The 24,530-nt window shown below is 35.9% G+C and overlaps 1 protein-coding gene across 2 annotated transcripts in view; it reads right to left on the bottom strand.

The window, feature by feature from the left end:
* Window positions 1-24,530, bottom strand: part of PLOD2 (procollagen-lysine,2-oxoglutarate 5-dioxygenase 2) — a 101,484-nt gene that overhangs the window by 22,766 nt on the left and 54,188 nt on the right. For both annotated transcript variants that reach the window (XM_043595204.1, XM_043595205.1), the window contains exons 4-9: window positions 19,502-19,665; window positions 16,004-16,116; window positions 13,402-13,465; window positions 12,089-12,186; window positions 4,996-5,097; window positions 1,549-1,674 (exon numbers count right to left, since the gene is read on the bottom strand). In XM_043595204.1, coding sequence (XP_043451139.1) covers window positions 1,549-1,674; window positions 4,996-5,097; window positions 12,089-12,186; window positions 13,402-13,465; window positions 16,004-16,116; window positions 19,502-19,665 — 667 coding nt within the window. The remainder of the gene's footprint in view (window positions 1-1,548; window positions 1,675-4,995; window positions 5,098-12,088; window positions 12,187-13,401; window positions 13,466-16,003; window positions 16,117-19,501; window positions 19,666-24,530) is intronic.

Raw genomic sequence — 24,530 nt, 5'->3', positions numbered from 1 at the left:
CAATTCACATTATTTCCTCAATTACAGATGAAATGGTAACCTATATTAAACAAATTCAATTTCAATATCACATGAAAAATCTAAAGTAGATACATAGCAATATTTTTTTCAATAGAAGATACTTCAAAATTCTTCTGACGTCCACTCCTAGACAGGTCCTCGAATCAATATTTAAATCCTGGCTGCTATAAAATGCTCTAACTCGAAGGAAAATGGTTTGTGGCCTGAGAATCTTAGACATGTGCTTTAAAATATCCATAAAAATGCCTACTAAACATAATAGACATTAATCTAAGTTATAAATACAATCATATTTTATAAAATAAATATTTTAATACTCTTTAAAGCCAGAGAGAAAAATTAGTGGTCACATATGAAACTGTGTTTTTACAAAAAGAAGGTAAAGTTTAACAAAATTTTATCAATAAGAAAATATAATGGGAAAATTATCAACATATAAGTCATCAAATTAGTGTGATTCAACTATGCTAAAATTTAGATAAGATTATCTAACATAGATAATCCAACATTAGAGCATTTCAGAGCTTTTTATGTATCAAGTCTCACTAAGTATTTTTGAAAGCTTTCCACAGCTTGTTAAAACTACTTATAAAGCATAAAAGCTACACAGAGTTCATTTTATACATAAAAAAGGGGGGGGGGAAGCAAAATCCTCTGCCATTAAGAAGGTCCTACAAAAGGAAGAAGACCTAAATAAAAGACACAATACATAAAAACAAAACACTTTAATGTATATAAATACATTACAATGCATTTTACAGAGCAAATGCTCAACGATTCACCCTTCTAAACTTTTTTTAGCTATGAAACTTTTTCTATGAATTTAAAATATTCCCTGGAAAAGGCAAATGATAAATTGACATGAACGTTAGGAAGAAAGAACAATATTAAACCAAAAGCATTAGGACAAAAGGGAGAAAACAGTATACTTCACACCTATTGCATTTTTCTAGAATATGTTAAGTGTCAATTGTTTTAACAGGAAAGAGACAAATATATGGGAAAATTCTGAGAAAAGGGTCTTTAAGTTTAGATTACATGTGGGAGGGTTGGGGAGGTTCTGTATATTTTTGGAGGAAATGACAGTATCAAAATCCTTTGGGGGAGAGCATGCCATTGTGTGATTAATCAAAACAATACTATATCTAGAAGCGATTTCAAGTTCTGATGCTATGGTGTTAGCTTAAGCTGCAAACAATTTAATGACCAGTTCCATAAAAGAAAATTCCATAAAACCCAAAGGCAAGGAATACAAGGACCTTTGACATTTCTTCACATATATATTAAGTTGAGCCATATGAAATGAGCTGATATTCAACCATTTTTGATCTACAAAACTGAGTTTCACGTGGCTCATTCCAATATTATGATAGTTTCCAGATTCTAAAATCCTTAGGTTCGACATAAGCAGGACAGTAATTACTCCAAAAATTCCACACTAAATTTATATAAGTAAATAATAACACGTATTTCCAAAGAAGATAAAAAATAATTTTCACATAAAATATTCATTGCTCAAATACTTACTTTATTATGAATAAAGAGTTTAAGTGCTTCTTTTGGGTAATCCAGTGTCAACAATATGTCCAGAAATCGAGGTAGGAAAGGGGTTGGTTGTTCAATAAAAACGCCTATTGTTACATTTGGATGGACCTTTGTTTTACGGCAAACATGAAAACAAATTATTATTATTTTGGATTTATTCTTAATTTTATTTATTCTTAATTCTTAATCTTAATCAATATTAATCTTAATTCTTAATCAATACAACATAAAATATACCGGCAATATCATTTCAATATAATCTGCTAAATCTGAATTGACTCATGGCAATTCGCTAACATGTAAAATACAATCTTACGGCCTCCATCAAAGTGATTTTACTCAATCATGTATTGGCATTATGACTTAGGTTTGAAGAGGAAACTCACTATCCTATTTACTACATGGATGTAATAAAGGATATTGCTTACTCTATTATTCAGTGCTTCCTTTATGATAGTCTTTAAAGAAACGTCCTTCAGTTCTGAATCTATTTTGACATCTTCATCTAAGAAGCCATAATGCTAATTGTGTTTCTCCTTTGGTTTCCATGGCTTGGAAGTCCCGCATTTAATTTGTAGCTCAAATAAAGCAACCATGGAGTTCTTGAGCCTTTATTTCTATCCTTGAATATTTCCTTTAATCTCATTTTATGGACAGTACTTTATTTTGCTTCATTATTATACACGAGAAAACTATAGTTTACCTTGTTCTATTTTTATAGATTTTCAAAAACCTGTTTGGGTATGTATTATAGGATAGTTTATCTTTCATTCATTGCATGAAAACTTTTGAAACACTCTTTATATTTGTCAGTCCTTGTGATAAGCAACATTTAGGACAAAGAGTGAAAGTTTCTGTCTTGAAAAATTTACAAATGGTTGGGGAAGACAGAAACATAAGTAAATGACCATGTAATAGTGTTATTACCAAAACTATATGAAAGATTTCTTTATAATGCCTTTTTAAAACATGTCTTGAGGCAGCTGGATGGCTCAGTCAGTTGGGCGTCCGACTTCTGCTCAGGTCGTGATCTCACAGCTTGTGAGTTCAATCCCCACATCAGGCTCTCTGCTAAATGCTTGGAGCCTGGAGCTTGCTTTGGATTCTGTCTCCCTCTCTCTCTGCCCCTCCCCTGCTTGTGTTCTGTCTCTCTCTCTCTCTCTCAAAGTATTAATAAACATTTGAAAAAATTAAGAAAATTAAAAATAAACATGTCTTAAAACCTGAATTTAAGGATTAAAGTTTTTAAGAAATATCATATATGTTAAGTGCTGAATGAGGTACCTCATTTCCCATCTTTTCACACATGATGCCTCATATATTTCTGTTATCTGGATTATAAGTTAATATTTGTTTGCACTGAAGTATACCTTGTACGCTGTTCTACTTCTTTATAAATTCATTCACTCACCCAAATATTTATTATTGAATAAAAAATCCAAACAACTAAAGACAAAATATCTACCCTCTGGGAGTTCTCAATTTAATAGAGGAAATAAGTGAAAAGTAGATCACAACTCTCCCTTATCAAATGATATAATACATTTCATCTACATTTCATAATAACCTTAGAAGCTATTTATTATTCCAAATTTACACATGAGGAAAATGGGATTTAGAGAAGTTGAGCAACTCAGAACACATAATTAACAGGTAAAGACCTGGGTTTCAACATGCTACAATTTCATTATCCATCTAAGTTGGCTTTATATACTAATGATAATACAACAGTTAACACTGATTGAAGGCTTAGCACTGCATATGTATATACAATTTATAAATATAAATATAATTTATATATGCATAAAGTTTCATTTAACCCTCCCTTTCTTTATATAGAAAGAAACTTACCTATGACCCACATCCAAGAATATGGTAGGCCTGAGATCTTAACTACCCATATAATTTTAATTTTTATATCCTTATTGCATAGTAACTAATATGTAAAACATATAAAAAATCTGTCTAGCAAAATATAATAGCTTTCCTTTCTAACATATTTTATCAGTCTGTCAGATAAAAGAGTTTAAGAAACAAGTGATTTACTCCTATATGCAAAAACTAATAGTGATAAGATAAAAAATTTTAAAGTAAATATTTTTCTATCTTTGCACCAGAAAGTTTATGTAAAAGGAGACCAAACAGATAAAAAGCATTAACCCTCCCTCCAAAGGACAACACTACTTTCTGCAGAAAAGATCAGGTTGAATTTTTAAACATCATGATGCAGCTTCATTCAAAAATATTCTGGCATTCTTTCCGGATAGGAAACATTCAGTTTGTTATTTGAGAGACCGGCCAAAAAGTCTTATTTTCAAGGAAAGTAAGGCTCTATTCAGAAGCTCCTATATATGCACAAGTTACTCTTTGTCCTCCTTTCAGACAGTGATAAGCATAGAAAGTATTTAAATTCAGGAGCTTTGGTTCTATACAGTGAGAGTATTTTATATTTGCATGGATCCAGGAGTTGCCAGAACTACATTACTGGGAATTTTATTTTTGCTTATATTGGTTCTACTTATCTGGCATGCTGTAGAGACTCCATAAACCTATGATGAATGAAGGAAAGAATCAGCCTTAATGACAAAATCATCCCTAGAATCCAACTGCTCATATATGTAATAACAGTTTTCTAAGTTACAAGAGCAATTTTTTGGAAGAAATACGTTACTATAGAATACACTGAAACTGCTCTGGTGGATGACAGAAGAATGCATGCAAATGTTCTACAGATAAATATTATTTCTAATTGCTCCTTTACCCTCAAACTAGTTATAATTCTCTATGAAATACGCCTATAAGTAGCACTGTGTCTGGCATATAACGTGTATATGACATCTAGGCAAAATTGCAGTGGTCAAAAATACAGGGTCTAGGGCCGGGCTGCCTAAATTCAAATCCCACCTTCAACGCCTAAAAAAACTGTGTGCCCTTAAGCAAGTTACTTAATCTGCGTGTCCCTCAGTTTTTCATTTGTAAAACTGTGTCAACAGCACTACCTACTTAAGAGATTTTGTGAAGTTTAGTTGGAGTATTTAATGCAAAATACTTAAAACAATTCTTAGTTATATAATCATATATTATTTTTTAACTCATCAAATTTAAAAATCAAGCACAGATAATATTAGTCAATACAAATGCTGAAGCATTTTTTCCTCGATGCTTTGACTAAGTTGGCAGACTAAAAACAAGGGCAGCCAATCATAATAAGATTAATATTAAATATTAACAACCAAGCTCCTTTTATTGGGATCAATTACTAGCCAGTTTTACTCTCAAAAACAGTTCAGAAATACAAAACTCTAGCAATTTTCTGTGTCATCCTGTTTTAGCCTTATAAATGCATTATCTACCATATATCAAAACTATAAGCTAATGTTCTTTCAACAAATCACTGCACTTCCTGACATTTCACACATTTCCACTCACATCTACTGTAGACAAGTCAATTGTATCCAAGTCACAAAGAGTGCAGCCATTATCCTGTGTCCATGCATTAGGTACATAGTTTCCAAAATAATTCAGGAGAATCTAGTAAATGAAGGAAAACTGTATTAAAGAAAGTAAGCCTCTCCCATCAATGTGCTTTCATTCTATAAACATCTAACTTCAAAGCAGGTTTTCTGCATTAGGTATATTCTTTAATAGTTCTACTAATATGTAAGACCTAGAGGTTTATACTGAACTAAATTCGTTCCAGACAATGAGTCATAAAACCAGGGCAAACTTTGTCTAGAAATGCCAAAAACTGCATTATAAATCATAAAGGTCATTGTATTTCATTATGTAAGAAACAATACCAGATGAGACACAATTAAAGAAATATGTAAATAATGAAACACAGAGATTTAATTGAGCTAACGAGACTTACCAAAAACAACACTAATGAGAACAGTCACATGAATAGTAATTTAGTAATAAGACATATATGTTTAGGGGCGCCTGGGTGGCTCAGTCAGTTAAGCGTCCGACTTCAGCTCGGGTCACGATCTCACGTTCGTGAGTTCGAGCCCCGCGTCGGGCTCTGGGCTGATGGCTCGGAGCCTGGAGCCTGCTTCAGATTCTGTGTCTCCCTCTCTCTCTGCCCCTCCCCCGTTCATCCTCTGTCTCTCTCTGTCTCAAAAATAAATAAAACATTAAAAAAAAAAAAAAAAGATAATATATGTTTAAAGGCCCAGGGCAGACACCTATGGTGAATGGGGCAGTGCCAGACGATCGCCACTCAAAACAAGTTTTATATATACTTTATCACCAAAAAGCACTAACCTCTTCCAGGAAACCATGCTACCTACCATAAACTAGGCTTCTGGGCAGTGGTTCGGGGGGCACTGACTTCAGGAAAAGAAAGTCTGCAGTTTAAAACAGATCTACAACAAGGCCCTAATTACTGCCACCCCACAATTATTAACAGTAAACTGAAGTACACTACTGCTTTTCTCCCCCTACCCCCCGCCCCCACCCTCTGCTACCCCTTTTAGGTCACTCAGGGCATCTCCTTTTTAACTTTTCTCCCTCTGCCCTTAGGCATCATTGGAGATCATTTCACCTGTAAAATCTAAGTCCCTTTGTGTGTTTTGGCTGAAGAAGAAAGTGAGGGAAGGTAGATGGAGGAGAGACATAAATACACTAAAATATGCTCTGAGCCCTCAAACAAATCTTGAGTATCCCCAGAATGTAAACATTTTCAGGAAACTTGTGCGGATTTACTTATAGGTAAGATGAACTCAAAAGGGAAATGTGTCAATACATTAAGTATGATGGCCAAAAATGTACAGAAGTGCCTACTGGATTTTTCTAGCTTCCTAAGTCCCTGAAAGATCTTATGGTGCAGAATAGATGAGGTAATTAGTACCATTTTACCAGATTCCTCTCAAATATATGGGATGCCATCTAAATATCTCTATTGTACTAAAACAAATGTTGTTGAAATGATACAGTATTAATTGCAATGGGAAAATCTTTGTACTATGCAGATATTGTAGATATAGTTACATTCAATTTGTAGATTACAGTCATAAGACATCGGAAGTAATTCATTCACATCTCTTTTGAACTACATGATAATTCAGGAAACAAATTACAAGGCAGGAAACATGTACTTATGAAATTCATTAATGACATTTCAAGAGTCAATGTGATCATTTTAAGGTGCCTCTAGCACAAAAAAAAAATTACTGTTGTCAAATTACAAATGCAAACATTAAACATTCATATTCCATACAATAATATGATTTTGAAGGAAGAAAAGAGATTCATGTGAAAATGGACCCTGTCCTAAATATTATTTCTAAAAGAAATTTTAAGAAATTTAAGGCTAGAGGAAAATATAACTTTTTTGAAATGTCCTGGAAAAGAGTTTTTCTTTAAAGGGAGAAAAAAAATCCCCCATAGTTGGCCATATCTAAAAGCCCCATCTCTGTGTAAAGACTGGCACTTTCCTCATCTCAGAAATCTCATAAAAATTAAATATTTATTTCATGAATTATTGATCAGTCTATTAGAACCCTTATGTGAATATGAAAATGATCAATATCTTTTCAAAGGTTAGAGCATAAAAGGTATTACTTTTAGTTTTCAGAATTAAAACTTTATTTTGTAACCTTTCCACATTCTACTCCTTACCTCAATTTAATTTTCATAGATAATTAAGATATTTTAAAAACGTTACTTTTGACTGGAAACCTTTCTCTTTTGGATCGCTCACTACACAGGCAGAAGTTATCCATCACCAACCCCCACCTTCCACTTACATCTGTTTTCTTCATTAAAATCTGCAGACATTTATGCTGGCAGCTTTGGAAAGTGCAGAAAACTGTTTATGTAGTTAGGCTGTTCCAGGCAGTCCCCAGCTACTAGGTGGTAGTACTTTCCTGATCCTTCTTTCACTATATCAAAATGTTTCCAGAGATGATGTCATTTCATTGGCAGAGAAACTTTTCCAACCACATCTTTTCTTTCTTTCTTTCATTTTCCCAAATCATCCAATTATTCAAGGTCATAGTGACCCAAGCATTTAATTTGTGTTTTTATGTACAGAATTAACATCCCTATTTTTATTGTAAATCAAATTAGTTTCAGAAATGTTTGTTTTCACGTGCAAATTAGGTGATCTGATCTTCTGTTCAATTTTAGCTTGTATACTACCACCAATGTCATGATTACCTTAACAGGTATATTATCTGATATGTAAAAGAAAAGGTTAGGTGTTAAAGTAAGCATCTTTTAATGTGTTACGAACAATAAATGAGCTTCCTAGAATAAAAAGTAAAGCTTCAAGCCAGAAATCATAGTTTCTGTGTAAAAATTTATTAATATTAGATTGTGTGTATCTAGCCAAGTGAGAAAATAAGTATGTAGAATACAGAAATATATTGTAAATAAAATGTTACTTAAGAAACACAAAATTATTTACGTATCATTAGGAAAATAAATGAAAAGTATAAACGCTCACAGATATAGACTAAAAAGACAAAAAAACCTGAAAGCAATCATGAATAAAACAGTATCAAGGGCTAGTGAGATTATAATTGATTTTTTAAGCTACTTATAATTTTTTTTTAGTGTTTATTTATTTTTGAGAGAGAGAGAGAGAAGAGTCCAAGCTGGGGAGGGGCAAAGAGAGAGGGAGACACAGAATCTGAAGCAGGCTCCAGGCTCTGAGCTGTCAGCACAGAGCCCAACATGGGGCTCGAACTCACGAACCATGAGATCACGACCTGAGCTGAAGTCAGATGCTTAACCGACTGAGCCACCCAGGCGCCCCTAAACTACTTATAATTTAAAAATTACTCTTACTAACAGCATGAGATTTAGAGAAATTAACTTTAATAACTTTGGTCTGTAAACACATTAAAAATAATTTATCATTTCTAGATTATGCATATATTTTTAAATGAAAAAAAATGGCTTAAATATTATCAGTTAGGTCATTGTTATGGTTCAAAGCCACTGGCATTATAATCACCCCTTAACTAAATAAAATAGTAAGTAAAATAAACTTATAAAAATTCATAGAAAATATCCTTTTGCCTTTAACGATGGTTTAAAAACAAAGTTTCTATCTAGAGAATAATCTGCTTTCTTTCCCATTAGCCTGGACACAGGGGAAAATGTAATACATTCATGTGCCTTTAACTTTAACACAATATTATTAAATTAGATATTAGCGCTAAGTAAATGCTTATTTACATAACCTTTTCTCAAATGTTTATGTTATCACAAGTTTAATTTTTATAATAAAAAAATTGCTTCATTCTTTGTTGTCAAATAGAATCACAGGAAGGTAGACCAGATAGGATCATGTCAGAGAAAATATAATAGGATCATCACACTGCTTGAAATTCCAGAAACTGTGACAGCCCAAACTGAGAATGTTTCTTAGAAGACCTAAAACAGGTCTTTCTAAATGGACTAAGGATTAGGGCTCCTTTTCTCATGAGAGGTCCTAAATTAGTCACTCTGTAAAACTTTAGGCAGTATCATCCCGAGAATTCAGGAGAAACCGGTGATGACGTCACAACCACTGAACATCAGGGCTTGCCCACAAAAGCTTAACGCTCAGGGCCATGCCCCCTCTTTAAAGACATTTACATTTGATTTAGAAAATTACCAAGAAGAAACAGCACCCTATGTGGTTATAGGAGATGTCTGGTTGAACAAGCCCTTGTCTAAATGGCACCAAGGATATCAGACAGAGGGCTAAAATAGACACTGTGTGCATGCACACGTACGAACACGTACGCACACACACATGTATTGCAAAGGACGCTTCATAGACAAAAGATGTCCATTTATCTGCTTAAGGAAAAGTTACAGGGATCCACGTCAGTTTTATGACTTTTTTTGCCCTGCCAAAAAATAATCTGCCTTACCACTCCCAAGAATAAGCTAGGTCATTAGATTGTTTATAAATTCCGACATTTACTGAAAGGTTAACATATGCTAGATACGTGCTGGAGCCTGCGGAAACAAAAAGTAAACAGGATAGGTATGGTTTCTATAATTCCTAGGCTAAAGGCCCAGTAAGTAAGAGAGACAAAAAAAAAAAAAAAGTAAATCCATACCTGTCTAGCGTGTGGTATTAGGTATTGTGATGGACAAAGTTCCAAATACTATAGAAAGCATGCAGGAGACCTGAGAAGTAAAGACTAAGCTGATGTCTACAAGATGAAGAGGATTTAGTAGGTGGGTAGAGCAAGTGGGATTAGGGGCAAAGGATTCCAGGGTTCAAAGTTCAAAGGAATTCAGTACGTAGGAGTGGGGGGAGAGAAAGAGGGAGAGAATGAGTATGAGAAATGTTCGTGTAGATATCTGTAGTGTCAGGAGCGGGGAAGTAGATGGAAGAATGGACTGGTGATCACTAAACCAGGAGTGAAATTTTAAAAGGAGTTTTACAAGGCAAGGTGAGAATTTGGCTCTTTACACCTAAGTCTACAGAGGGCATTATACAGGTGACTGATGTGACTGACTTTCTGCTTCAGCACAATGCTCTAGGTTCCAGGTTTCTGGTGGGTGGTTTGCTAGGGGTGGCAGGGTGCAGGTGGCCTGAACTAAGGAAGCTGTCATTGGCACTGAGAAAATTAGACAAACCACCACGTACAGGAATCAGAAAAAAATAGCTCTTGGGTTGGGAGTGGGAAGCCCCTAGAGCCAAAACAAGACCCACGTTCCCATGAACCAGCTGGACAAAAGAGGAGGCAGAGCTGAAGGTCTTGAGTTCAGGTATTCATATGATACACAAAGCTACCAACTGGGTATTCAGACCTGGAGCCTGAGAAAGATACAGGAGCTAGAGCAAGGATTTGAAAATCATCAGCATCACAAGAGGATTGGCTGACATAGGAAGGAAGCAAATTAACCAAGAATTTGTGTAGAAAAGAAAGGTGTCTCTGAGAGATACCTATGGAACACTTAATTAAAACAAGAAAGGAAAAAGATCGCTCCCACCACCCTTGAGCTACCCCACCCATACGATGTCTTAGTTTTTTTTTTTTTTAATGTGTATTTAAAAAAAGAAAAAGAGAGAGATTTAAGAGACCAGAAAATCAGTAGACAAACCAGCAGAGAATGGTGCAAAGGGAAAGAGTGTTTATTTCAAGTAGGGCCAAATGGGATCAACATGGTCAAATGTTATCTCTGAGTCAAGTAAAATGAGGGCTAAAGAGGATGTCACAACAGACCTTGGCAGGAGCATTTCTTGGTGTGGTGGGAAGAGGAACAGAGGTGGCGGTAAGTTGCCTCTACTTTAAAGTGTGTGGCTGTGAAGGGGAGGAAAAAGGCAGGCAGGCTCGAAGGCAAAAGGATTGAGGAGGATGGTTTAGTTTGTGCTGCCTTGGCTTTGTTTTAAGATGGGAAAGACTTGAGGGTCTTTACATTGCTAATGAGTAGGAGAGGATAGATCTGGGAAAGTGATACAAGAAAGGAGTGCCCCCAGCCAGACTGCAGGAGGGCTGGAATGGGACAATTCGCAAGTTGTAAAGATTACCTGGAGGGGAAGAGGAATCTTCTTCTTCCATTTTGAGGGTGAACAAGCTGCCGGTGTGAGCTTTCCCTTGCCCTGCTTCCCATGCATATAGCTTTTACTGGAATTCACACTACTCAATCCTCTGAAACAGCAGAGGACATCTCCCCATCCCCTCTTCCCACAGTGTACATCTGTTCATCTCTTTTCTAGGTACTTACAAACTAGGCATCTCGGTTTCTCGGAACACTGTTGCAAGCACACATCTGTATCTCAAACTTATCTAAACATTTTGCAGTCAATAACATTCTCAGCAAGCTCAATGATGTCTATCTGAAAAGCATCTAAAATTTCATTAGTCGCAATATGTCTTTCTCAACTATAACCCATCAACCTTGGTATTAAAATAAGTGCAAGAAGAAGCTTCCAGCCACACAGTGACACCTCAGTCTTTAACAGAGCTGTTAATTCAGAAAATGGTGAGTTAATGACCTCAGCATCTCCTATTCAGATAGGATATCCTGTATGAGGAAAATATGGCTCATTCTCAAGTTCGCTGTTATTCTTAAACAGTAATGTGTCAAAAATAGAAAGAAAAAGTATCACTTTGCTCAAGAAAAATCATCATTTGATTAATCTGAAGGAAACCACATAATACACAGTGTAAAGATGAAGCCAGTAGATTGCTAGCACTAAAATAGAGACTCTTAAAGATACTAAAAAAGAGGGGCGCCTGGGTGGCTCAGTCGGTTGAGCGTCCGACTTCAGCTCAGGTCACGATCTCGCGGTCCGTGAGTTCGAGCCCCGTGTCGGGCTCTGGGCTGATGGCTCAGAGCCTGGAGCCTGCTTCCATTCTGTGTCTCCCCCTCTCTCTGCCCCTCCCCCGTTCATGCTCTGTCTCTCTCTGTCTCAAAAATAAATAAAACGTTAAAAAAAATTTTTTTTTAAAGATACTAAAAAAGAGAAGTAGAAGGAGGAGAAGGTAAAGGAGGGGGGAGAAGAAGATGACACCCTACATACTGCTCTGTAGTAAGGGAACAGGGAAAAGTCACTGTGACTCACCTTGGTGGGTCCATTTCCATTAAGTGCCACTGGTAATGTTTCATAAAATACATTCTTAGCTCTGGCTTTGCCATTTTCAAATTTTAAAACAACTTCATCTGGGTTAAAAAGGAAAAAAAAACAGATTTTAGTCATTTAAAATGTGTGTGTATTCATATGCACATATACATGTCTACATCTATCTATACCTTCTTGTTGTTATAAAATTTCTCACGAATGCTATTCCATGTGCTACAACACGTTTAGAAATTTTGCCTACCTTAGGTCCGCAGAGCACCTCAATCACTCCAACCCGGCACCCGCAAACTGAGGCTCTAAGACACTGACCAGGGTGTCTGGCCGGAGAAAAGCATCTTTGCCGTCCTGCCTCCAAGGGCTCTTGATAGTAATGTGATCCCAGATGAGCTAAATTATTATCTCAATTTATTCAACTGTAAAAATGGGATCTTTGCCTGCCTTTCAAAGTTATTATGAAGATGATAACAATACAAATATGGCAAATAGAACACTGCCAGACATAAGCAAGGTTTCTGCAGTTGGCCATCATTGATAGTATTTCCAGTTCTTGAAAATCAGGCCTAATGCAAATACCAGGAATACACAAGTCAGATGGGAGCAGGAACAGCTGTTTTTTGTTGCTGTTTCCAGTTCCTTTCCTCACATTTCCTAAGCACTTCAAACTAAATGCTTTCCATTCTGAGAAACTTTTTAGTGCATGAACTGCCTTGAAGAGTTGTACTGAATTACAATGTATTTTTAATCTTTAAAGTATTAATGCATTAGTGAATTAGTGTATTTTTATTTTTAGTATATTGGTTAATTTAATGGATTAATGTATTTTTTCCAAGAAATATGTCTATCTAGGCAAACACACACAGGCATACACACACACACACACACACACACACACACCACAGTATGTGTGCCTGGTTACTAATTACCATTTAAGCTAGGTAAAGTACTCCAATACTTTAATATTCCTCCTTAATTCACAACACAGAGAACTTACACGGAAAACTGTGTAATAATAAGGTATCATTAAATTAAAAATATATCTCCAGATGGTGAGACACAAAATTCTAAGTTACCTAAAGCTAGAAGCTTATCTTTTTTACACTAGTCTTAAGAAATGATTTTCAGTAAATGTATTTCACGATATCAAACTAAGCTCAAGTCCATTGGTTTTTAAAAGTTGTAGTATCTACACAGTAAACCTTAACCGCAGCCCCAAAATGGATATAATACAGGACAGACAGTTGAAAACACAGGTGTTCGTTTGTATTCATGAACAATTCTGTATTTAGGAAGCATACCTACAGCTCCATTTAAAGTCTGGAAAATTTTGCATTTGTGATCCAATGTGATGTTAATAGCCTCCTAAAAATGAGAATAAAGATACTATTGAAAATGAGAACAAAAATAGCAAACAACACTATCGTGGCAATATAGTTTATTCTTTGGGGGAATTTAAGATCCTATTTGTAAATTATTCCCGCAATATTCTTCAGAAAGACAGAAAGACTATAGAGAGTTGACTGAATTAAAGGATAAAGGGTATGTTAAAGCATTCATGCTATTCTCCTAGTATTTCCACTTCACTGCATTATGACTAATTCTGACAAGTGGATTTTTAGCAGAAGTAAAATGAATCACTTCTAACCTGGATCATGGAACTTCCAGTTTGAGACCCCAAGTGGCACACAAACTAGTAAGATCTATGATGGCTGTTCCATCAGCCGGGGTCCCCAAGCGACTGCAATAAGCAGAAACCCTCTGCTGACCTATCACTGACATGTAGCAGGAGACATAGACCTCTGTTGGGTTAAGCTCTTGAGGTTGGGTAATTATTGTGGCATACTCCCCTACCTGTCAGCTACAATAGGCACGTAATCAATCAACATGATTACAAAGATTAATCCCCTTTACAAACTTTATGATTCTCAATGTACCAGTTTTTCAGCTACATTTCTCTGTCATAATAATATTCCTAAAATTATCTTTGTGTATTCCTGTAGATTGAATGTTTGTGTCTCATCAAAATTCATATGAAGCCCTAACCCACAATGTGATGGTATTTGGAGACAGGGCCTTTGGTAAATAATTAGAGGGTTAAACTGAGGTCATGAGAGCAGGGACCTCACAATAGAATTAGTGCCCATGTAAGAAGAGACACCAGCGTGTTTGTGCATGCTCTCTGTGTATGTGTGCGTGCCTCTGTGTCTCTCTCTCTTTGCTACGTGAGGACACAGCAAGGAGGTGGCTGCTGTCTACAACCCGGAAAGAGAGACTTTGCTAGAAACCAACCATGCTGTTGCCCTGATCTAGGGTACAGGGTATGTCAAAGCATTCATGCTTTTCTCCTAATATTTCCACTTCTCCACCATATGACTAATTCTGAGTTCCTCCAGAACTCTGAGAAAATACATTTCTGTTGTTTAAGCGACCCAGTCTAGAGTATTTTGTTATGACAAACCAAGCAAACAAGGACATGTGCTAACCAGATAAAATCTTACACTAAGAGAGAAACTTAAACAGGATTTACACAACTAAAAACATTACAGACTCAGTAGTGAGATTTCAGGGAAAGCACCCTGAAGCACAGACAACTAAGTAAGACTCAAAGTACTTTCACGGTTGAATTACACAAAGGCAGACAGACATCATGCTGCACAGGCTAGCACTCATGCCAAGAGCAGGCTTCTCCTCCCGGATGAAAGAAGAAGTCCTCAGGCTTGCTATGTCAGACACATAAGAGGGAAAGCAAAAAAGGGAGACGAATAAAAATAAACATTTTAAGCATAAAGTTTCCTAAGTATTAAGTGTCTAATGAAAACATTTAGATAACTGAAATGTTTATCTAAGAAACAGAAACAGCTACACTTGCAAACTCGCTGTAAAATATACTTTAAAAAAACTTGTTTCTGGGGTGCCTGGGTGGCTCAGCCGGCTAGGCGTCCAACTTCAGCTCAGGTCACGATCTCACAGTCTGTGAGTTCAAGCCCCACATTGGGCTCCATGCTGACAGCTCAGGACCTGAAGCCTGCTTCGGATTCTGTGTCTCCCTGTCTGCCCCTCCTCTGCTCGTGCTCTGTCTCTCTCTCTCTCAAAAACAAATAAACATTTAAAAAATTTAAAAAAAAACTTGTTTCCAATAACAGCACCCACAAATTATATAAACTCAGTACATTTTAGAACGATTATGTTACCTACGGTGAATTTATGAAACATTAACTTACATTATGTAAATATACTAACAATTTTCTAAAATTAGAGAACTTTGGTTTTACTTTTCTCCAAAGTTTCATTTAAATCAATCTCAGGAATATTCTCTTTAGGGTCCATACCAGACAGCTATTGTTCCCTGCATTCCTCCTCCTTAATAATAGAAATCCGGGGGCGCCTGGGTGGCGCAGTCGGTTAAGCGTCCGACTTCAGCCAGGTCACGATCTCGCGGTCTGTGAGTTCGAGCCCCGCGTCAGGCTCTAGGCTGATGGCTCAGAGCCTGGAGCCTGTTTCCGATTCTGTGTTTCCCTCTCTCTCTGCCCCTCCCCCGTTCATGCTCTGTCTCTCCCTGTCCCAAAAAAAAAAATAAATAAACGTTGGAAAAAAAAAAATTTTTTTTTAAAATAAAAAAAAAATAATAGAAATCCGATTTTTTAATAGGACACTTACACTTGAAACAAAGGACAACATTTTCTTTGCATATTATGCGTAGCCACATAAATATGTTCTGGTCAAAGAAAAGTAACAGAAAGTTTTTTCTAGAAAGATTATTTAAAAAGAGGTAATGTAACTCAGATGGCCCCTTATTTACCATTCTGTCTGTTTACTGCCTAGAACATGGATACAATGGCTGGAGCTCCAGTAGACATCTTAAATAAGGGGGTTATATTAAAAATGCAAGCTATTACATACCCTCTTCAGTGGATCAATGTAAATTTTAGTGTAAAAGAGCTGATCATCATCATTATCCTGGAGATTCCACTGCTGGACTATACGGTTGATATATGGAGCATAGCCAATAAATCCTGCAATATAACAGAGAGAGATTAGAGAATTTAGTAATCAAAGACCAAAACTGGTTTCTATTAATTCCATTCATCAGTTGCACAGAGGTGTAAATCCATCAGGCCTAATACTTAGGTTAGAATTTTACAGATTACCATGGAAGAAATGAGTTATTGAGCATCCTTTGTTTTATATATAAACTACGAGAGTGAGTTTTTACCAACTGCAAATCAAAGACTTTTTTTGAATAAACACATTCCCAAAATTAATTGACACAAGAGAGGGAATAATGTTTTCCAAGGCTCCTAAGGGAAAAAGTTACTAGGAAAAGAACAGAAGAAGACAGAATTTTCTTCCTGACCTTCTAAAATGATCTTTCTCGGATCCTTTGGAGAGGATTCACTGTTTCTGGAAAAAAAAAAAAAATCTCTACTATGGTGATTTAATGTCAGTGCAGGATGCTAACAAAATCAAAGGAATGTTGGAAATGTCACTGACTGCAAACATGTCAAAGAAATTTTATATCTAGGACATTTTGGGAATTTTTCCTTTACTTGAACTGGTCATAATTGTACCTGCTAAACCATTTTCTGGCTAGATTTTTTATGTCACAGACTGGAGAAAGGAAGTCTAAAATTGGATTGTTCCCCTTGGCCTTCGAGCATAAGCATTAAATTTGCCAATAACAGTTGTCTATAAAAGACACAGACAACAGTATCATTTTTCCCCTGTTTGAATCTTCCTCTGAATTTCAGAAACGTAGCCAAGCTGTTATGTTTCATTGACCTGCAATACTGTTAAAAAGGGACGAAAGTTACTCTTGTGAACTGAAAGAAAACCTAATTTTTTACCCTCAAAATTAAAATTTCCTCATAGGAATAAAAGAATGAAAAGAAATAGGTCCAGAAAAATTACTGTTATCTAGAGAAATCAAGAGAAAATGAAAACATGCTTAAACCAATCACTGGTTGCTCCTCATTTGTTATTTTTATCAAATTAAAAAAATCTTAAAACACTGAAATATAGTCAATTTTTTAATTCCTATTACCAATATACTATAATGAAAAATATGTCCAAGTACTGGCATATGACATTTTCCAATAGTTTATATTACTCTTTTTCAAAATTTATGTTTCCTTACCCTTTTTATAAATCCCATTCAAAAATGACGAGAAATTTCATCTATTTTCATAGTATGTGATATATATTTTATATGATTTATATTTTTCTATTAAATTTCCATATTATTTCAAACCAATAAAGTTTATAATATTCTGAAATCTTCCTGATAAGGAAACACGGTTTCTTTCCATAATTTTTTAAAACTAAATGATATAATCATAAACGAAACTCATGTCCCTTAAATAACTCTCAATAGTCCATTCATGAAATTATATAATCTTTTATTGAATATATTTAGATTTTCTAGCATCTCTTTAATAATTATGACTACAGGGGCGCCTGGGTGGCGCAGTCGGTTAAGCGTCCGACTTCAGCCAGGTCACGATCTCGCGGTCCGTGAGTTCAAGCCCCGCGTCAGGCTCTGGGCTGATGGCTCGGAGCCTGAAGCCTGTTTCCGATTCTGTGTCTCCCTCTCTCTCTGCCCCTCCCCCGTTCATGCTCTGTCTCTCTCTGTCCCAAAATAAATAAAAAACGTTGAAAAAAAATAATAATTAGGACTACAGAAAGCATAGGAATCATGTTTTGATCTCTTTCCCACTTAAAAACACCTTTTCCTTAATTAAACTTTCTCACAAAGGCACTCACTTGCTGGGTTTTTGCTGTTTCCACAGCACTGTGCATCTGCTGAAATTTAGATTGTTAAACACATATACTCCATCTAGATGAATTTCGCCATCTCAGTGAATCATTACATAATTTGTATATAAATTACATCTAGATGTTTACTATATATATGTTTAGAAAAATTAATAAATATAAAATAAAACTTCTCCCAGAGTCCCTCAGCTAAGTGGTTTTTAGACTATATAGGACTTTAGATAAGTTAAAAGCCAGCCATATGCAACTGACAGGCTGACAGTTTGGGGGTGCAAGTGGCACCAATCCATAATTGAGGGTTTAGACAAAGAAGTAAAAATTGGGAAACAATCTTAGGGAGAGGCTTTGTCAGTGCATTAACTATAAATCTAAGAAGGAAAGACTACTAAGGTAATGAGGTCAAGTGACTAACATGAGAAAACCTAGGTTGTAACTTGATTATGGAAGTAAAATCCAAAGGTGGTAGATAGATTAGGAGAAAAATAAAATGGTCAAGAAATCCCCGTAACTATGAACTGCAGTTGGACTGAGATGGAGAGAAAAAGTGAGCTGAAACTAGGCAGTGCAAACTGGAATTTAAGGTGTCAGAAGTGCAATATTTATATGGGCTGACAAAATTCCAAGGCATAACTATGGGAATATATTGCATAAAATACATTGCAGGTAAATAGAGCTGGAATTGAGGCATCCCAGAGAAAGTAAATTACTTGCTAAAGGTTTCATTGCCATAAATGCCTTGATCAGAGCCTAGAATCCAAAAACGCTGCTGCTGCTACATCAAGTAGGACTTAACCTGAACTAAACTAAATAGTATCAGTTATGTACATGTGAATCGTCCAAAAAAAATTTGTTTTCCCAATGTGGCTTGGAACTTTCACCGAACTTATTTCTCTAACATGTCTCCCATCCTATTTGGTTATGTCTTCTGGTCATATGTTTATATTAATCTCAGTCTAAGGAAAACATTTTGGAGTCATCATACTGTCCAAAGTCAAGTTTATTAATTTTTTTTGAAAGGAAAGGGAAAATGTGATAATTTGTTCCTTTAATCCATGGTGGAGTGGCTAATGCAGCACTTTACATCCACTCAGTGTTGAACCTTTTTGATGAGTGATTTCAAGACAAAATCATTCATTTACTCTGATATATTTAAAACATAGATAGAATTAAGTAATGCCTATATTTTATAGCTACATGATTATAGTTTACACTTTTTCCTAAGTAAGGGAACTTACTTAGAACTTATTAGATAAACCCATTATCTCATAGCCAGAAAATTGTCAATGAAACTATAATCAGACCAGAATCCATGTTGTTTTTCCTTGAACAACTGAATGCCTCTAGGAGAAGTCACTTAAATTTGGGGAACATAGGTTTTCCCACTTATATTCTGGAAATAATAACATTTACACGGCTTAGTTCTGTTAGGAGCATCATATGATATAATACATGGAAAATATTTTGTTAACTAAAACACACCATGGATTCTAAGCTGATACAATTTTTCATAGTAATAAGAAGATAATGGTTCATGTCTATAGTTACCTATACAAAAAAAGGTTGTTTCATCAATATTTATAATTTTCTATGACTAGCAGTTAACTTCTCTGCCAGTATCTTACCCACCTCCCGAATTCAGGTAGCGTTTCCCAAAATGCACAATGGGATACTTGTCTGCTAGTCTTTTGTCTGGCCACAGAATTCCATCGGCTGCAAAGACCACTTTATGGTTTGACTTTTGGAACTTTTTAAGAACTTCTTCTGGACCACCAGCAAATATGACATCAAAGCTGTTTAATGAGAGGGGGGGAAGAAGTTTTAAAATACACTTGTCAGAATTTAGGCATGTAAACCAAGAAATAGTCACTAATAAAAATCAGAATTTAGAATCCAACATAAGATTAATACCAACTATTTACAGAATATTCCAATTTTCCTTCAATTTAAATTATATGGGTTATACTAAATTATTAATGTTTACATCACATCGGCAGATAAGTCCAAATAAAGACAATGTTTTTTAGCGCCAGTCTTGATACATTTTTTCAATAATCACATATTCCCAAAATCAAAATGCTCAATCAGTATTGAAAGGTTAAAAAAATCAATAACTTGGGGTGCCTGGATGGCTCATTTGGTTAAGCATCCAACTCTTGATTTCGGCTCAGGTCATGATCTCATCATGGTTCATGAATTCGAGCCCTGGGAATTCAGGGCTGATGCACAGAGCCTGCTTGGGATTCTCTGTCTCCTTCTCTCTCTGCCCCTTCCCTGCTTGATCTCTCTCTCAAAATAAAAAAATAAATATTTTCTAAAAAGTCAATAACTATATATAACAATAATATAGACACAGTCATTGACAGAAGCTGTCATTATAACTGTCTAATGTTTCGATTTAAGTTGTATCCAACCATTATCATTTCTGAAGATTTCATTATCTTTGATAAAATGTGTTCAACTACTAAAAATCACCATTATAAATTTATATTTAAATCACTATTTAGCCTAAAATCCTAAAATAAGGGGCGCCTGGGTGGCGCAGTCGGTTAAGCCAGGTCACGATCTCGCGGTCCGGGAGTTTGAGCCCCGCGTCAGGCTCTGGGCTGATGGCTCAGAGCCTGGAGCCTGTTTCTGATTCTGTGTCTCCCTCTCTCTCTGCCCCTCCCCCGTTCATGCTCTGTCTCTCTCTGTCCCAAAAATAAATAAACGTTGAAAAAAAATTTAAAAAAAAATCCTAAAATAAAAGTGTTAGACAAGTGCATCTTTTTTAAAAAATTTGTTTAATGTTTATTTATTTTTGAGAGAGACAGAGTGTCTGCCTCTGCATAGCTTTAACAAGATGCACTTGTCTCTGCATCTTTTAAAGCTCAATAAGATTGAAAAAAATTATCTAAAAATTGACACTATAGGGCACCTGGGTGGCTCAGTTGGTTAAGCATCTGACTTTGGCTCAGTTCATGATCTCACGGTTCACGGGTTCAAGCCCCGCATCGGGCTCTGTGCTGACAGCTGGGAGCCTGGAGCCTGCTTAAGATTCTGTGTCTCCCTGTCTCTCTCTGCCCCTCCCCACTCACGTGCTTGCTCTCACTCTCGCTCTCTCTCAAAATAAACATTTAAACAGTTTTTTTTAATTGACATTATAATGTCAATGGTTTCATTGAGTTTTCTGAGGACATTATTGCTCATTGTTCATTCACAGAGTAACAATGACTTAACAAAACATGAAGTGTAAAAGCCACAACCAGATACGCTTCCACTCTGCAATAAATTCTTTATCCTTGTTACAACCATAAATTCTTTTGCATCGTTTTTTTTTCACATCAGAGAACTTCAAGACCAAAAGTTTCCAAAGATAATAATTTAATGACCTAATATCCCAGGTAGTAAACAGTAAGAACAAACTAATGCTCCTGAATTCAGCACCAAGTGTTCCCAACAGCCAATAGTGCAGATACACTGCTGTGATATCTGAATGGAGGAGTAAGGAGACTATTCCACATGCTTTCCCCAGCCAGACTTGCTCTCAAAAAGCCTGGTAATATGCCAAGGCTGTAGTAATGCATCAGACAACATTCAATAACTTTTTATATATGAGTTATTTTGTAAAACAAGCCACACGATTCCTCATCTCTATAAAAATAAAAACCCTATGAAGTTTTAAAAATTATTTTAGAGGGGCACCTGGGTGGCTCGGTTAAGCAGCCGACTCTTGGTTTTGGCTCAGGTCATGATCTCAAAGTTTGTGGATTTGAGCTCCGGGCTGAGCTCTGAGCTGACACTGCAGAGCCTGCTTGGGATTTTCTTTCTCTCCCTCTCTCTCTGCCCCTCCCCCGCTTGTGCTCTGTCTCTCTCAAAAGAAATAAATAAACTTTACAAAAATTTACTTTAGCAAGAATAGTGTAAGTTTATACTTGTGGCAGAGGTGCTAACTGACCCTCATATACATTCCCCAGCCTTTATTTCAATAAAGGAATCCCCCTGTGTTAACTGGGCACATGGTCACCTTATTAAAGACTACTCTGAAGCTAGATGTGGGCACATGTCTAAGTCTGTCCAGCGGAATTTGGGTAGAACTGGTGTGCTTCTGTAATCTCCAGAACGTGTACTTTAAAAAGGAAGTTGCCTTCCCTCTGTTCCTTTCCTCTCTTTACCCTTCACGGTGAACTACACTTTACAAGTAAAAAGTACTCAACATACACAAACCCTCACCAGATAGTACACTTCTGAGTCTTAAACAAAACTAAACAAAACACACGAGAGTTAAAATGTTACTAATGTGCAACTACACTTAGTAAGTTTTTTAGTGAAGTTTTTAGCCAAGTTTTTTAGAAAGAAAAAATAAGGTTGGGATCAGAGACGTTGACTACTTCTTTTCATTTTTATATTGTTCTAGAAAATTTAAATTTTATGATTTGTTACAGAAAATATCATCTCAAAATTAAAACTTATCTATATATATACCTTTCCATACATGGTGTCTTCTTTCTTCCAGAATCAATAGGCAAGCTTCTGCTAATACTATTAATAACATAATCATGAAGGGACTCAGAGCATACAGTTTGAAGTCTTCTAGTTGTGTGTCTAATTTCAGCTCTGCCATGTGCTGAGTAACCTTAGACAAGCTACTTAAATTCTTAATGCTTTAATTTCTTTATGTATAAAATGGGGAGGAGGGCAGTACCTATCTCATCAAGTTACTGAATAAAAAATTAAGAACAACTCATGGCATGTTATAAGCACTCAATAAAGTCAAAAATTAACATTATTGTTACTAGATGAAAGGGACTGTAATAACGGGACAGGCAGGAGGAAAACTCACTTTTAAGTTCATACCAATCTGTAGTTTATAATAATTTTATTTTTATATACACATATGTTAAGATAAATTTTAAATCAGAATACATGTGTTCTGACTAAAAACCTCAAACTATCTTCTCCCTGCCTGTTGATTGAAAGAGCTGAATTAATCTAACTGTACAAAATAATATTTATAAAAATATATCTATTTCCTCTTTTTCTTATAAATAAGTACAACTTAGTTCCTCAGCATGACCACTTTAGATTTGACCACTAATCCTATCTTACTTTCCTGAAGTAGGAAAGAAGACCAGTGTCATGGGTAATTCAGCCACAAGAGGCAAGACAAATAAATCAAACCTTCTGAGACACAGACTGCCCTTCAAGTTGCAGAAGACTCCCAACACATTGCCTAGAGATGGAAAAAAGGGATTATTATGTCAGAGAATCACATGATTGGGAGACTTGGGCCAACGGATTCAGAAATTTTGTAGGTAGCATCACATCTTCAGAGGTAGAAATGCACATTTGGAAAGTGAATATTTTCTGTCTTTATAAACCTGGTGAAGACTATAGTATCTATACCATCTATCTGAAACTATTAGCAGAATCCAGTAGCTTGAAAGGGAGTTGTAGCAACTTCGACTTTTATGATTTAGTAGTTGATAAGCAAGCATTACCTTTATAACACAAAATAATTATTTTCAGCTTATTTATTTATTTTGAGAGAGACAGACACAGCCTGAGTCGGGGAGGGGCAGAGAGAGGGAGAGAGAATCCCAAGCAAGTTCCACAATGGCAGCACAGAGACCGATGCAAGGCTCAAACTCACGAACCATGAGATCGTGACCTGAGCTGAAACCAAAAAGAGTTGGACACAACTGACTGAGCCACCCGGGCACCCCCCAAAAATAATTATTTTAAAGCAAAATGGAAAGGCAAAGATTATGTTCACACAATCGAAGTGAGAATTTAACTCTGAATGAAAATTTAAGGTAGCTAAAACTTTCCCATTTTATTTTAGTGGCATTGTTATTTCCATGTTTAAGGATTTTAGAACAGTTCTCTGAACTGATTTAAAACTTTTCAAACAGCAAGAAAGTTTTTCTACTTAAAATTACGTTGGCCACAACAACCCAAATAATCAAATTTTTTAAAATGCACAACGGTCATAAAAATAATTCTCACAGGAATTTGGTCCATTTAAATACAAAAAATAAAATAAAATTTTCCATAGTTAACTGTGGTAAATATTCCTGGGTCCTGCAAAAACCATAAGGTCCCACCTTATGTGGTCATACTGAGTTCTCTAACAGACATGTCAGCATTCTATCTCTAACAGGTCATTCAAACTTTTACAAGTGTTTGCCCTTCTGTGTTCCCTGTTTCTGTGGCACCATCAACCACACAGTCGCCCAAGCTGAAAATCTTTCATCCAGCTTTACCTCCTCCCTTTCTATGCCCTCTCGAATCAAATATTTCACCAAATCCTATTGACTCCATCTACTTAATCTATTTAGCATTCAAATCTTCTCCACCCTTTCTAGAAGACACTGGACTAGATTAATTCCAAAACCCTACAAGCCTCTGCGTTACCTATTTCCTCACTTCTGATAAGGACTCACGGACAAACTCTCCTGAAAATCATTCTGTGCTAGTCCCCAGGCTGGATCAGTAGTTCACAACTAGGTCTAAAGCAGGACTCTGCAAATATTTACTATCTAGCCTTTTACAGAAAATAATTTTGGCTTTGAGGGCAATATGGTCTCCGTTGCAAGGACTCGATTCTGCTGTTGTAGTGCAAAAGCAGCCAGAAACAATGACCATAGCTGTGTTCCAATAAAACTATTTATAAAAA

Source organism: Prionailurus bengalensis, chromosome C2, assembly GCF_016509475.1.
Source record: "Prionailurus bengalensis isolate Pbe53 chromosome C2, Fcat_Pben_1.1_paternal_pri, whole genome shotgun sequence".
NCBI classification, from domain to species: Eukaryota; Metazoa; Chordata; class Mammalia; order Carnivora; family Felidae; genus Prionailurus; species Prionailurus bengalensis.
The sequence above is the reverse complement of the archived record's forward strand: the minus strand, read 5'-3'. Positions and strand labels throughout refer to the sequence as shown.